This window comes from Apostichopus japonicus, chromosome 11, assembly GCF_037975245.1.
Source record: "Apostichopus japonicus isolate 1M-3 chromosome 11, ASM3797524v1, whole genome shotgun sequence".
Lineage (NCBI taxonomy): Eukaryota > Metazoa > Echinodermata > Holothuroidea > Aspidochirotida > Stichopodidae > Apostichopus > Apostichopus japonicus.
In genome coordinates, this window is record NC_092571.1 from 25,323,005 (window position 1) to 25,339,272 (window position 16,268).

At 37.6% G+C, this 16,268-nt stretch overlaps 1 protein-coding gene across 3 annotated transcripts in view; it reads left to right on the forward strand.

Annotated features, from left to right (window-relative positions):
• Positions 1-16,268, forward strand: part of LOC139975759 (exosome complex component 10-like) — a 106,109-nt gene that overhangs the window by 43,030 nt on the left and 46,811 nt on the right. For all 3 annotated transcript variants that reach the window (XM_071983914.1, XM_071983915.1, XM_071983916.1), the window contains exons 19-20: positions 2,284-2,437; positions 3,728-3,786. In XM_071983914.1, the coding sequence (XP_071840015.1) occupies positions 2,284-2,437; positions 3,728-3,786 (213 nt within the window). The remainder of the gene's footprint in view (positions 1-2,283; positions 2,438-3,727; positions 3,787-16,268) is intronic.

Below are 16,268 nucleotides of genomic sequence, written 5' to 3' on the forward strand. Positions count from 1 at the left end.
TATATTTGGGGACGGAGGGACCAAAATTTTAAAATTGTAATAACTCCACAACCTTAAATTCAGATTATATCCAAACTTGGAATACAGTACTTGGTTAATAGCTGGTACATGTGGGCATAAATATTATGACATTGGGTGATGACATACAACCATTCATATTCCACTAAGCAAGGAACCATAGTGCCCCTTGGGCTCTTGTTTGACTAACCTTTGCAGCTCTTTGGCAATAGTGTTTAATGACTGCATCTTGTCACTTTCTTACAACATGATAATCTTAAAAATCATTTCATCAATACATCAATAGCCTAACACTATGGAACATGTACCGACTGTCCTATAGTTACGTTGCATCATACCAGGAAAGCCTTGAGCCATTTTCCATTCCCGAAATGGAGCGATTAATCCCTAAGAGGAGACCTATGTAGTATAGTGTGGTACATTTCACATTAGCCTCCACCCAAATTTCCCGAATTTACCGTGAGATATGATTGGATGAAAATCTCCAAAGTTGCCTCCCCAAACTCGGAAAGAAGTTTTTTAGCAAAATGGAGTCACAGTCAGATATGTTTGTTTCCTGCTCGAGACAAAATCTGTGGTTATCAGGGAGATAATGTCAATGACTTAATGATCAAGGTTCATGGGTTCTAGGATTTTGTCTTTTACCTGAAGTGACTTGGTTTAATGGACTGTTGCTATGGTTCGTAGATCTGTGTTCGTGGTAGGTTTATACGCACGAAGGAATCTGATATCCAGGCATACCTGTATAATTGTCAGGCTTTTCTGAAACCTTACCAAGTCTTACATCAGAAATCAGAAGCACTTTCTGGAAAGGGAAATTTGAACGTAGATGCAATCATCGATCAAGCACGTTCTATCTAAGGACGAGATATATATGATTGATGACAAAAGCCAAGTTTGAACTTTGTAAAGAGTAAAATACTCCAGATTTAGATTAAGTACCATCAACGGCTCAAATCTCGTCCTAGCCAATAGTTTCCATTCTCCTTCAAATGTGCTTATAATTTATTTCATGTTTGATGATATCTGTTGCTCGAACGGTTTCCTTATATATAAACCTGAATTTCAAAATTCTATTGAAATGACTTCCTTGCAGCTTTTTGGGTTTTATATCCAATTAAACATTGGTACGATTGTGCTTAGACCTCTCACTGCTCCATCCCCCCCTCACTCTTCCGCCTTACGATTTTCGTGCCTATATCAAATACCACCTGAGTCCCCTGGCCATTAGAGCACTTGTGTTTACAATCATACGGTGGCTGGTCAATTAATTATGTGCACTCAAGGATGAATCCTAATGGCAGTACCTGGGGTAGGTTATGCTATCAAGTGACAAATTATTAATGCTCAAGTGAATTTGAGGAGGACCCTTTTTCTATACGCAGGCTCGACTGTCATGCACACCCAACCCCAGCAAAGATACTGTTGTATAGTTATCACCAATATATCACTGGATAACTCGTTTGGTAGAGTTACAGCATGAATGGTAGACTTCAGGATGAATTTGTCAACCTGAAGTCAGAATTAACTTTGACAAGAGAAAAATGACCCAACTATGCACAAAATGGCTGAAGCACTTCAATTAAAAAAGGGTCTAAAAATGGTCAAAAGGGTTGAATTATTGTAAGCATCTTAACTAAACAGATCAGCTAAATCTTGTCCCAAATTCCTATCACTCATCTTGTGGCAATGCCCACAAGTAAGGCAGAGGCCAGCCCACAGACAAGGGAGGCTGTAGATAAGGCCTTGTTATACTTATAGAAGGGCTGAGCCAAGGCAAAGAACGCTTTTGAAAGAGAGAAAAAACTTTAAAGTTGACAGGAAACCATAAAAAACTTGTGAAGGGTGTGAGTAACATCAGTCACATTAGTCAAACTATTCTTGCCACTGAGTTCAAGGTTCATTACTTGACGATTTGAGAGGCCACATAGAAAGCTATTATAATTGTACAAGAGATAGAGACACAAGTGAATTCACAATCATTTCATCTTTGTTGTTTTATCAAGTTTTTGAAGAACTAACAGAAGCTGATTTACAGATGTAATTAACATGTTGAGATGTCATGTTTCGATTATTACAAAATATTACTTCCAAATTGGTAGGATTTGTGACAGGTGCGATACGAGTGTTCCCAATCTGAATTCTTATTGAGACAGGAGTGACAGATCTGAAACGGGAGATTGAACGGTCATTGTCTTGTCTTTGCTCTGCTCTCCTTCTTTCGCTCTAAATGACGTTAACCAAATCCCTTCCTTTCTCGACTAGAAACGTAAGGAATCAAGCAGGGTTGAACCCAGCAGAGACGGAGGCTCAAAGAAGAAAGTGAAGAAAGACCCTGCTGAGAAAGTCACGGTCCCCGAATCTAGCGAGGATTTCCAACCGTACGATTACCAGCAGAACGTACATCAGAGATTCTCCAGTAAGTAACTCGCTGTAACATCGTGACCATTTCAGTCTCTTTAGTGGAGGGATTTCACCCATCGATGCAATAGTGAGATGATTTGTGGGAGAGAGTACAGGTGTACTCCAGCTCAAATCCTTCCAGATCTTTTGTTTTTCCCTGGTTGTCCCTTGGACAACCAGGTCCTACCACTTGGTTGTCTGAAAAAAATGAAGTAAAATAACAATAATGAAACTCTGATATGTACACTGAAGGAGAAATATGTCAGTTTGGTCAATAGCGTGTCTATTTCTCCTTCTTTTGCTTTGTAAAGTGCTTACGAGCAGACTTTGTGTTTTGTATTGAGCACTTATAATATGTGGTATGATAATAATACTAATAATAATCACACCAGGTTTGGGACAGTGTAACTCTCCCCTTCTGGTGAATTATATGTTCCATTGCAGTGTCTCCAAAGTGATGAAGGGTGATACTAATTTATAATTTTAATACCTACGTAGGGGAATCTATTTTAGTGACAATGCAGTCTGAACTTTCATGTAAGGAACTAGCTGTCCACCGCATATAATTGTGCGAATTCTGCATTCATCTTTGTTTTGCAAAGTCATTCTTTAAAATTTGCATGGACTGACATTTTCAACCTTAACTTTTGACAGTTGAAAAATGAATGTATTGTTTGTATCTTTGTATCATGGTGAAATTTGCATTCAGTTCCTGAATGTACCATTATAGAGATGACTATGTTTGAAGTTGACAGGTTTTGCAGCAGAAGTGACCCTGAGGAAGCAAACAGGATTTGATCTCATAGAAACACACTAACAAAGTTTGCTTGAAGTTTTTACTTTGAAAATTTAATTACAAATTTTCTACTTCAAATTGGGATTCATCTCAACATAGTACACATTAGTACACAATTTGTTTAACTTTACATTGCCTAATAGGAAGAGTTGGAACTCCATTCCCATGCAATGTCACAAAACGATCAAGAGAAAGAAAAAAAAATTAAAGTGAAACATTTTAGCCGTCTGTGTGCAGCGATTACCTGTTTGCTTCAAGTCCACTTATGGCACAGGCTTTGACAATTTCATCTATCAACATCTTGAAAACGCCATGTAGGAATTGGAGGCAAATTTCAACGGAATGCTGTTAAGAATGCGTACCTCTTTCATCACTTAAAAAGAAGAAAGTTGGTTCCCTCTGGACTCTCCTCTTAACTTCAATTATTATGAGAGCATTATCCAAGATTCTAAAGATGAGATTATGCTTTTAAATTTCTTTCTTTTTTGCTAACATCTGTCTCCTTGTCAGATCAAGCCCAGGATTCTTCGTCGAGGATGCGTGGAAGAGGCAGGAAGAGATATTTTAAGGTTGGTTTATATTTTTAAGTTTCATGCCTTTTTTTTCTCGGTAAGGTTTGCATGCACTTCCAGTAGGCGACTTTTGGTCCCGCGTGATATCATGGTCCGTTGATAAATCTGTAAATATTTACTCTGTATTTGACAGGTAAGTTCCTGCTCCCCCTCCCCCGCCCCTTCCTCTCCATGCGCTCCCATGTGTGATGTGACATGTAGCTTCCCCCGTCTTCCATGGCACTCACAAGATCTCAGAATTTTTTGTACTAGTCAAACTCTTGGTCAGCTGGTTGGGACAATTTTCGAATGCTTATACCACTATATACTGTTCTCTTATATCATGCTTCAAAGCACTCATACTGAAAGTATAAACAGTTCCTAACTTTTAAGCTGCCAGAAATAGGATATTCATACTGCTCGTGCTGTCATTACTAGTGTTTTTAAAACATGACTGAGAGTACAGTATATAAAACAAAAATTGTCCCAACTGGGTGTATCGGTAGTACTTCAGGGTGGAGTAATACTCCGTCAACAGGATCGCCGGAGTTATAAACCCAAACAAACTGTATCAACAATTTACTACTCTCTTTCCAGCCTTCTCCCCACTAAACACTAAAACATGACTGCATTAATGTCTCCAGGCTAGCTAGCTGCCCGATCATTTCTCTCAGCAACGTAGTATCACAACTTTTTATTGTGCCTTGATCCTCCCACAATTTAAATTTGGAAATTTCATCCTTCTAGGTTTAGTAAGAACGAGTGTAAGTTTAAAGTTAAACAAAAGCTAACACAGTATGGTTTGCATCATATGAAGCTAAATATTATGTGAAGCTAGTGGCTTGGTCTTGTCATGATTTCAATAGTTAGATTATTGTAAGATAATTAGTACTGAAGAATTACTCAAAAAAACATCAAAAGGAGAACATCAGCAAAAGAGGCCAAAATGTTAACAACGACATCAAATTAAACAGACAGTCGGCAGTGTAGTGTACATTGAGTGAAAACGTATGTTTTAAGCATGAGTAGTTGAAGGTTGAGTCTACATTGTTATTTTTCCAACCATTTCTATTTCAAGCGCTTCCGGTCAAGAAGGGGGGAAAAAAACGGTTCCGTTTTATAGTGATATTTTTAACCTTGTTTGCCACGTGGCAGTCATAGTTTTGCTTGAAAATGTTTTAGGCAACATTATGTCAGGTGATCTAATCATTCAAACATAGCAATCGAACTCAGACTGACTATTGTTCCTGTTTCTTACAGACCAAGAAATGTGAAGTTTTATGTCTCTCTGTGATGTCCTTAGCAATAAATTGGATGGGGGAAAATTGGGCAGAAATTTTGTTGAAGCTACAATGACTGGACTGATGTATTCCAAATTTTGAATATGAATTGTGAAATATAGTTCACCTGTATTAGTAATGTTTGTAAAACATTTTGAGGTGGTCAGATGAACTTTATGGAACTTTGGTTTTGATGACAGTCAACAATGACAACTTTTTTTTTTTGAGTGGACATCACACAAAAGGTGTGCACATCACACAAAAGGCATTGTAAACCATGTTAATTGTCTTTGTTTTACATATCTTTTTTTTGATGTAAGAATTGCATGCAACTAAAGAGAATTAGTTTTGTCTCTGTCTGATAGCATGATGTGTTTAGAGTATATGTGGTTTATGCAGACTTGACTTCACTTTACTTCTATAACGCTTTCACGGTAGTTGTTAACTTTCCTCGCCTCCATCTGCTTGTGAAACCGTAGCAAATACCAGAGACTTGTTTGACATTGTCTGATGGCATCATGCGCTATACCAGCAACTATTTCTGCTCATGACGAATGGATTTGCATGACCGTGAGTCATAGTAGTCACAATTTATGATTTCGTGGAAATCCAAGGGAACAGCATCAGAGAGGAGACTGAACTGTGTGCGTGTGGAGGGTGTATTACATTTATCTAGTTGAATAGCTGAACACCGCACCGTAAGGTCTAAACGTCGTCACACCCACGTAAACGAGCTCAAGTACTAGCATCGCGAGATGGCAGTGTTTGATACTTTTATAGCACCATCGATCATGGTTTTGCGTCGAAATGATCACATTATGGGTCAAAGACTGTCATGTATGGTGATGCATATTTTATGCGTCCTCTGCTTGAGTTTGCGTATCGTGAAAGCAGTGATATGTGTGGGCGTCATAAAGAACATAATTAGAGACACGGGGCGATTAGTTTGGTGGAAGGGGCAAAATAAACGTCAGTGGCAAAACGGAACATTCCTGTCTAATTGTTGGCAGTAAATGTTGGCAGTGAAGGGCAACCGTCTGCTCAAATGCAGCAAATATATATGATTTTAACAAACTGTGAAGCCAAAGGTTTCATACGCGACTAAAAGTCACATCAATTGGTGACTTACTTTTTACAAGGTTTGCTGGTAAGAAATGGAAGAAGGGAATTAACCAGTCCTACTTTTACAGATACAGTACCTCTCTATTACATTTCAAAACATTGTTTCTTATTTCTGTAGTGTGATTAAATGTTGGCTGTTATGTAGAATACAGCTTTTAGAGAAGAAGAAGTAAAAACTCAAACCAGAGAGGCCTTTGGTGGTGAAAACAGTTAAGATGTACTTACTGCTATAATTAGTGAGAAGACTTAACAACTTTTCATTCTTGTTGTGTTTTTTTAACCAGTAACCGCCCAACAACCACAATCCACACTGAACAGGACAGAGTAGACAAACTTTGCAGTTGATACAGAAAAATCAGTATTTTGTTTTACAAAGAATGATCAATGTATACACTGTATGAGAGATGTTTAGGATTGGTGAATAGAACACCAGCTTTAGACCAGTCAAAGCTCCTGTTCGGGTCGAAGAAAAGCCTACCACTATTTTTGCTTTATATCAGTATCCTAAAAGTGATTAAGTATGATACCGATAAATATCATTTTACCTATTTGGAAGTAATTAGTTACAATTAAATCTGCATTATGATTTAAAACAACTGGTCATCTACGGGACAACCTCCTCGTTGTCTGGAGAGAAATTTGGTCATCTCGGATGACCGGAAGAACAATCAAAAGTTTGCCCTGGAATGTATTGCTTAGAGACAAGTAGAGAGGTTCTACAGTAGGTTTTACAGTAGAAGGAAAAGATATGAGGCCTGACAGGCAGGGATGTTAGAGCAGCGACCACACTTCATTAGTAAATCAAAGTATTCTTTTGATGACAGTTACATTCTTCTGCCCAGAGTCATATCCACATGTTAGGCTAGGTCAGTTACTATTCCAGTATATACGTATCGTAGGCTTCAGCTAGGTGTACGTTGACACTCTGAAAATTTACAAAATATTCTCGAGTCTTGGTTCTCAGGTTTGGCTACTAATTCGAGTGAATTGTCTGAAGCAGTCATGGATTTTGTGATCTGTGAGACATTAAGAGCAGGATGGTTGACTTCTTGAGACTTTATGCGAAGGTGATTGCGTGTGTGTGCGTGCGTGCGTGCGATTTTCTATCTGACCGAGGACTTGAACAAAAGAATTCCAGGTCCTCGGTTGTGATTTCTAAAGAATCACCACGTCCTCGGAAGAATTCTATTGTATAGGGTATTGTTAAGGTTAGGGTACATGTTGAACAATGGAAAATACAATGGGGTCCTCGGTTGGAATGTAATACAAGCATGTGTGTGTGTGTGTGTGTAATACCTTGGCTGGTAAACATTGAAACTTACACAGTGGTTTAGTTGGTTCAACTTCATACTTGGCTGTGGATCCAATACAGTGATTACAACAATTCTATTATTATTTGTGGAGGTCAAGGGTCATATGAAATTGTCAGAGGTCAAAGTTTGCAATCCTTTTAAACATATGCAACTTGAATAGTAGAACATGGATGATATTCATACCTAGTATGTTGATCAACCTTTGTAAATAGTGAGTTCAAGAACCCTACTAGGTGTTGTAGAGGTCACAGGTCATTTGAGGTTAAATGGAGGTGAGATTTTGATACTCTGTAAACAACTCCAAACTCCCAATATAATGCTTGGATGAACTAAATTGCAAAAAAGGCTTACTTTAGAGTAGATATTATTCTATTCCCTTTTGTTGGAGGGTCAAAAGCCAACAGAGATAAAGAGATGAAATTACCCTTCCCATGAGTACTGCTTCCTTTGTTGACCAATTTAAGTCAAAAAATCTTGTTTGCATTGTTACACTGGACATTGTCATATATAATGGTGTTAAGGAATCACTAAGCCTGTTGACATCTGGCGTTAGAGGTAGGTCCTACTGTACCTTTGATATCGTGTTTAAATTTTATTGTGTAAAAGTAAGTTGGCCTGACGTTTCGATCCTAGCAGGATGACAAGTAACAGTAACAGAAGGTACAAAAACACACACAGAATACAGACTGGTTAATGAGCATGGTGAACACAAAGAGATAGATGTAAGAGGATTAGTAGACAAGGGATGGAGAGAAGAAAGAAAGAAACCAACCAGGGAAGAGGAGAGGTGGGAGTTAAACAGTGGAGGAACAAAGAGAGGATTAAGGGAAGGGGGTAGGGAATAAACTGGAGAAGGACAAGGACAGAAAGGTGTGGATGAAAAAGGGTGGAAGAGAGCTATGAGAAGAGGAGTGATCCCTTGTGTTACTGTTACTTGTCATTTAGCCTTTGAAGAAGATCCTGCTAGGATCAAAACGTCAGGCCAACTTACTTTTACACATTCTCTTACACAGGCTATCTAGTGGATAAGCAGTTTGCCAAACAGTTTTATTTTATTTTTAAATTTTATTGAAAGAAGTATCTTTACTTCTATCCAGGAAGCATCCTAGTCCAAACAATCCGGAAACTTAAACAAAATCAAAAGATTTTACTTTGGTTTATATCAAGTCAGTACTGTAAGTTAGGGCTGGGATGTTGTTATAATATTGTATCAGAGCTGTGTCACTCGGTACCAAGAGAGAAAAAAATTGATGTTCGTAGCTAGATCACAAATTTTGAAATTGTCACTACAAAGAAATGATTGGCTTGGAATAGATTCCAGCCAGTGCCCGCAACTATTCAACAACAAATCCTACCCAGAGACAGACAATACAGGGCGTGGAAAACCCTTCCTTCATAACGCACATAATTCACTGTGGAGGATCGGATCTTTAACCAGACTGAGTCATTTCCTCTGTACAGTGTACTGGACACGAAAAACTTATTTGAATTTATAATCGGGTCGACAGTTTTTCGCCTGTTTCGTAGCAAAATATTTCAGGCAGGGAAGCAGTTGCTATATATAGGTGCATCCACAGCGCACAAACAATACATTGTAAAAACTTAAAAAAAAAAAAAAACAAGTCCTACCCCTCTACCTGTGTCGCCATAATTCAGAAGGCGCTGAATTTGTTTTGTTAAAGCCTTGCTTGGTTCTCACAACTTGGCTATCATGTCAAAATATTGTCTGTCTGCTGTAGTGTCTTGTGTGTGCGGCTTAACACGATTCTCGAAGCTGAAAAGAAATTCACCCTCAATCCTATCATTATTTATTTTTTCTTGTTTTTTTTATATTTTATTCATCCATAGATTATTCAATGCTTTTTCCACCATAGTTCATTGTATATGCACATACCACGGCAGGTGAATACGCTGGAAGTCACCCGAATAGACTTTAGGTATGATAATTCCATTTGAAAAAATAAAACATGAGATAGAATGAAAAGGTGAGATGTTTGATAAAAACCTTCACATAGTTTGTTCGGTCATGCACGGTGGCCGACCAGACACCTGCAACCTTGGGTTACATGCCTGGGTAACCATGCCGACTCTTTTGTTCCTGACTTTGTGATTCCCGCCAGTTGGTGTAAGCCACGTGTAATCGCGTTCGTATATTCCGATTAGTCGATAGGTAAAGTAAGAAGGAAAAGAAATATGACACGAGGTCTTGTTGCTTTGGATGTGTTTGTACATTATATGCCGGTTTAGTCGTATAACCCGCGTGAATGATTTCTAAAGTATGCAGGTTTTTTTTTTTCTTTTTCCCCAGGCTTTGGGTCTGCTGCCATTCGTAGACTTGTAGTCTATGAGTGTTGGCAGCATGTATAACTCTCATGCGAGATGTCCATAATCCTATAACAGTCTGTTATAGTTGATACCATGGTAACTCCACATCCCACCTCCTCCAATGCCCACCTTCCTCCCCCACCCCCTCCCCACTCATGCCCCTTCCTTACTAACGTTTTTTATGATGTCATTCATTCTATATTAGGATTGAGAATTTAAATTCTGGTATAGCTCCATCATAAAATGATGACATCATTTTGGCTTTGACATCAATAGGGAAGTTATTGGAAACTGTCACAAAGTAGTTGTTGTAATTGATTGTATGTATATATGTATGTATTGTATGTATGCATTATATGTATGTATTGTATGTATGTATTGTGATGTGTATTGTGTATGTATATGGATTGTGATGTGTAAAGTTGTTATCTGTACTGTTTGACCAAGCCATAACGATGCGGTCCTAAAGATCGGAGGGCGATGGAAGAGGATAATTGCACATTGAGCAAATAAACAGGAATTTGTAAATTTCTAGCCCATATCCTAGTAAAAGTTAATTCTGCCCCTGTCAGATGGATAACCCTACCGCCTTCTCCCCTTCTTTTGTAGTGAGGTGTGTAGTCTAGGGTAATAGTCTAAGCATATTGTTGGTGGAACAATTTTTGCTGGTATTGCAGTGTCGGTATCATAATGTTGCCTGACTTCAGAGAGATTATTTTCATGTTTGTAGGATTATGATTGGAGTAATACTAAACTGTTACGTACATTCAGGAGAGAGGTTTGCCCTTCAGAATTCACATTCACTAGCTGGTCATACTATATAAATCTTGTTTTTGAGAAATTCTATTTATGTTTTGCATGGATACTAAGAATCCTGAAATAATGCATTTCATGGGATTTGTGCCTTTCATGAAGTTTTATTTTTTTAGTTGATTTTTTTATAAAATGTATGAAACTTTGCAAAATCTTTTCAAGAGGTTAACTGCTTTAAAGATAACATTTGAGTTAGCTTCAAGAGTTCTGCCAGAAGATCACTACTTTGAAGGTAGAGTTTTACTTAGCTTTAAGTGTTGTGCTAGCAGACTACTGTGTTAAAGTTACAATATGAGTTAGCTTCAGCCTTCAAGGGTTATGCTAGAATGTAACTGCTTTGTAGGTAGAGTTTTACTTAGCTTTAAGTGTTGTTCTAGCAGACTACTGTGTTAAAGTTACAATATGAGTTAGCTTCAGCCTTCAAGGGTTATGCTAGAATGTAACTGCTTTGTAGGTAGAGTTTTACTTAGCTTTAAGTGTTGTTCTAGCAGACTACTGCGTTAAAGTTACAATATGAGTTAGCTTCAAGGGTTATGCTAGAATTGTAACTGCGTTGAAGGTAGAGTTTTACTTAGCTTTAAGTGTTGTGCTAGCAGACTACTGCGTTAAAGTTACAATATGAGTTAGCATCAAGGGTTAAATGCTTAAATGGAACTGCTTTGTAGGTAGAATTGTAGTTAGCTTCAAGGGTTATACCAGAAGACAAAGTGCTTTATAGGTAGATTTGAAGAGCTTAATTTAGTTATCAACATGTTATAGGAACATTTTGGTTCCTTGCCGGAGGTGAAAGGGATCTATGCGATGGTGATGGCGTGTATGTATGTGACACCTGCTTGTAAACATGGTAACTCAAGAACTTCATGGTGGATTAACTTCATACGTGGTACAGTATGTGGATACGTCTTTTACAGTGGATTCAGGAACCCTATTCTTTTCTGTGAAGGTCAAAGGTCATTTGAGGTCTTAAGAGGTCAAAGTCTGAAAACTTGGTATACACGATAACTCAAAAAGTACAACTTTGTTGAACTTTATACTTGGTATGTAGATCCAGCTTGGTGAGTGCAAGAACCCTATTGAAATTGGTGGAGGTCAAAGGTCACTTGAGGTCAGCAATGTCAATGTCTGTAATCCTTGTAACCATCAACATTAAAGCTACAATTAATCTGTGAGTTCTCAGATGCCATGTAACATGTTTTTGGTGAACATAATGTGGTCAGTTTCATTTCAGGTTAGTTTTGCATAGGTCTTCAACAAATGATCTTCAACTATAATAATAATAAATAATATTTGCTTTTAATATAGCGCTTTATACCAGCGATAGGTCTCAAAGCGCTTTACAGACGTTATATTACCCTTGGTCAATGATAATGATAACCTGTCCCAGAGACAATCCCTCCAGTCGGCAGCAGTTATATACTGCGCCCAATGACAAGTTACCTCACAGGTACCCATTTAACCCCTGGGTGGAGAGAGGCAAGTGAGATAAAGCATCTTACCCAAGGACACAAGGTCATGAACTAGGCAGGAATCGAACCAGCAATCCTTGGATCACAAGTCGGACGCCTTAGCCAATTGGCCACCTCGCTCTCTAAACACTAAAAGCTCTCTAAACACTATACATACATACATAGTCATCCAGGGTATGAAATCTGCTTCCAATAGTTGCAGCTCTTGTGTTAGATGCTTTAAACACACTCAGGCGGCCCTTATCAGTTTTCACTTCTGAGCTTCAAGTGGTCAGCAGGTTATCTCAAAATTGGCACCCAAGGGGACAACACCGTTATCTCAATTGATCTCAAACTTGACCATATTCTCAGTGATTTATACTAGATGACTTTGGCAGTAAGTTGTGAAAATACTTCACAGTGTATAGAAACAATGTCAAATAACTCCTTTATTCATTAATTAATAACAATCCTTAAAGGGATGGCTGGTGGCAGAGCTGCTTTAGGAGTTCATAATTGGTTAAAGAAAATGTCCATTTGCTACTTAAGAACATAATTAAGAACATCTGGTTATTTATAATAACATATGAAGCTGTTCTTTCTGGATATTGAAACATTTTGGAATATTAAAAATTTTATACTGTAAAATCTTTACGATTGATCTTAAATGGTTGATGCCCACCAAGAGATTGCTACAGATAGCTTGGGATCTGTGTCGGTTCTCGCCTAATTCTCAGACAAATTTAACTCACTCGCTCTACATTAAGTCAGATAATTATTTTGAATTTGAGCAAACTGTATGACAATGAATCACAAACCCAACTGAATGTGTTCGTATAGTTTTGATAGTGGATTTGATCCAGCTCAGATTCCTACCCCAGTGTAACCTTATCTCTGCTTTTTATGCTCTTTTGGAATGATTCAGTGGGTTGGACTCGGATCAGATCCCTAGTAACTCTGAATAAAAACCAGCTGCATTCAAACACCTTAGAGATATATGCGAACCTAGTGCAAAACGGAAAACATGGTCGAAAATAGTTCATGAGCGACCATGACAGACTTTGGTGGGTCTTTGCACTTAATCACAACCGCTTTAATAAGACTGACCGGCATAGATGGCCGATATATAAGCCATATATGCGCAACATCATGATGTACACGACTTCCTCAATTCAGGGGTCGTGAACTTTCAATTAATTGTGGAGCGTTCCTGCCTGCCAGCAGCTAGTAGTGTAGCCATTGTTTTTAGATCGTCGTGGTGATAATGACATTCAACTGGAGCTTATAGTGTATCATATTCCCTAAGTTCAAGCATAATTCATGGGTACTGAACTGAATAATCAGATGATGTTTAACAGCAGAGAACAAAGTACATTGGTCTTGCCTCCTCTATCCTGGATGATTTTTGGATACCATTTTTGGGGGCATTGTGATGGTTTTTTGCACTTTTTGCTAAAATTATTATCAAGTGAAAGGGAAAATGTAATGATGACAGTTTTCACTGTAAAATGACTGTCAACTGCTTTGTTCTCGAACTGCATCATTACAGTTCTCTGACATGTGTTGATAGCATTTTCAACGAAACATTGCGTAGGGGCTCGGTTACTAATTTGTGATGGGAGCTGACTATTCATCCGTGTTGCACTTGCTTCATTGCCCTCTTTCACAAAATTACAACAGTTTCGACAGTAATGAGAACATGGCAGTGAAACAATTTAGCATACTGTAGCTACCTTGGAAATAACTTTTGCTCTGAAATTGTCACAATTTGGTGGTATGATCATATCGTTGGACATGAAGTGAAAGGTAATAGTCATGAATAGACATGAAGGTATAGTCATGAATAGACATGAAGGTAATAGTCATGAATGGACATGAAGGTAATAGTCATGAATAGACATGAAGGTAATAGTCATGAATAGACATGAAGGTAATAGTCATGAATAGACATGAAGGTAATAGTCATGAATGGACATGAAGGTAATAGTCATGAATAGACATGAAAGGTAATAGTCATGAATAGACATAAAGGTAATAGTCATGAATGGACATGAAGGTAATAGTCATGAATGGACATGAAGGTAACAGTCATGAATAGACATGAAGGTAATAGTCATGAATAGACATGAAGGTAATAGTCATGAATAGACATGAAGGTAATAGTCATGAATAGACATGAAGGTAATAGTCATGAATGGACATGAAGGTAATAGTCATGAATAGACATGAAGGTAATAGTCATGAATAGACATGAAGGTAATAGTCATGAATAGACATGAAGGTAATAGTCATGAATAGACATGAAGGTAATAGTCATGAATGGATATGAAGGTAATAGTCATGAATAGACATGAAAGGTAATAGTGATGAATAGACATAAAGGTAATAGTCATGAATGGACATGAAGGTAATAGTCATGAATAGACATGAAGGTAACAGTCATGAATAGACATGAAGGTAATAGTCATGAATAGACATGAAGGTAATAGTCATGAATAGACATGAAGGTAATAGTCATGAATCGACATGAAGGTAATAGTCATGAATGGACATGAAGGTAATAGTCATGAATAGACATGAAGGTAATAGTCATGAATCGACATGAAGGTAATAGTCATGAATAGACATGAAGGTAATAGTCATGAATGGACATAAAGGTAATAGTCATGAATAGACATGAAAGGTAATAGTCATGAATAGACATGAAAGGTAATAGTAATGAATAGACATGAAGTTAATAGTCATGAATAGACATGAAGGTAATAGTCATGAATGGACATAAAGGTAATAGTCATGAATAGACATGAAGGTAATAAGTCATGAATAGACATGAAGGTAATAGTCATGAATAGACATGAAAGGTAATAGTGATGAATAGACATAAAGGTAATAGTCATGAATAGACATGTAGGTAATAGTCATGAATAGACATGAAGGTAATAGTCATAAACAGACATGAAGTTAATAGTCATGAATAGACATGAAGGTAATAGTCATGAATAGACATGAAGGTAATAGTCATGAATAGACATGAAGGTAATAGTCATGAATAGACATGAAGGTAATAGTCATGAATAGACATGAAGGTAATAGTCATGAATAGACATGAAGGTAATAGTCATGAATAGACATGAAGGTAATAGTCATGAATAGACATGAATTTAATAGTCATGAATAGACATGAAGGATGAAATTGTTGGTACATACAGTTCAAATCGATCTCCCCTGAGTTTGAAATCGAGGACTCTATCATATGTCCTAATGAAAGTGTGTGATCTTCACTGTTTACAGGAGCCTCAACCAATTCGAAAGTAACACATTTCACGTATGAAAGTGCTCACATTGTAAACAAAGATGACTTTTTAACATTATCAGGGAGACTTTGCTACGTAGATATATATGCAGAATTACTGAGTCATTGACCCAAGGTTACACTTGTCAGTGCAGTTTCAAACAAAAAATAAGTTTTTGTAAAACACAAGTTTAAGGTGCTAATTTTTTTTTTTTTATTATGGCCAGCTTTAATGAGGGTAGTCTTGCTCAGTGCAGGAGCACTGCTTTCCAGAGGAGCCCTCAAAAAGAAAGTTAGTGTGACTTGAAAGTTTTGGAAATATGTGTTAACGATCTCTTCTCTGAAAATTTACGAGCAAACTCCCAGCACTTGTATATACTCCTCACCGTCTGCTCTTGGCAGCACCAAAGTGTTACTGTCGGTAATTCCGTGTCGATGGTACGGTACGCTTACTCATCAGACTGCAGCTTTGCCAGGTTTCTTGGAACTGCTGTACTTTAGATAGGATGAGGGTGCCACCATCTTGATTTTATCAGCAGCTGGAGTCGAGAGCCCCATTATTAAGAGGCAGCCAAATTGTTGTAATTATAATCACAAATAAAGTCTTATTTTTAGACAGAGGGGATGCTCAATTATCTATGAATTTTTTTTATGGCTTAATAACCAGTTATGCTACATCATGATCGTTACAACCCCGACGGTTGTAATCAACCATCTGTTCGGGTTCATTGAGCCGTATGACTTGTAGTACATGTAGTATCATGCACTATACAATATTAAGTAATCAAGAAATATATGCAGGCATTATAACCTATAGTACTTGAGCTGTCGATATGTTTTAAATTTAGAACAAGGCCAAAAAATATTGAACAACAACAGCAAAATATCAGAATTGAATGATATCGTAGGT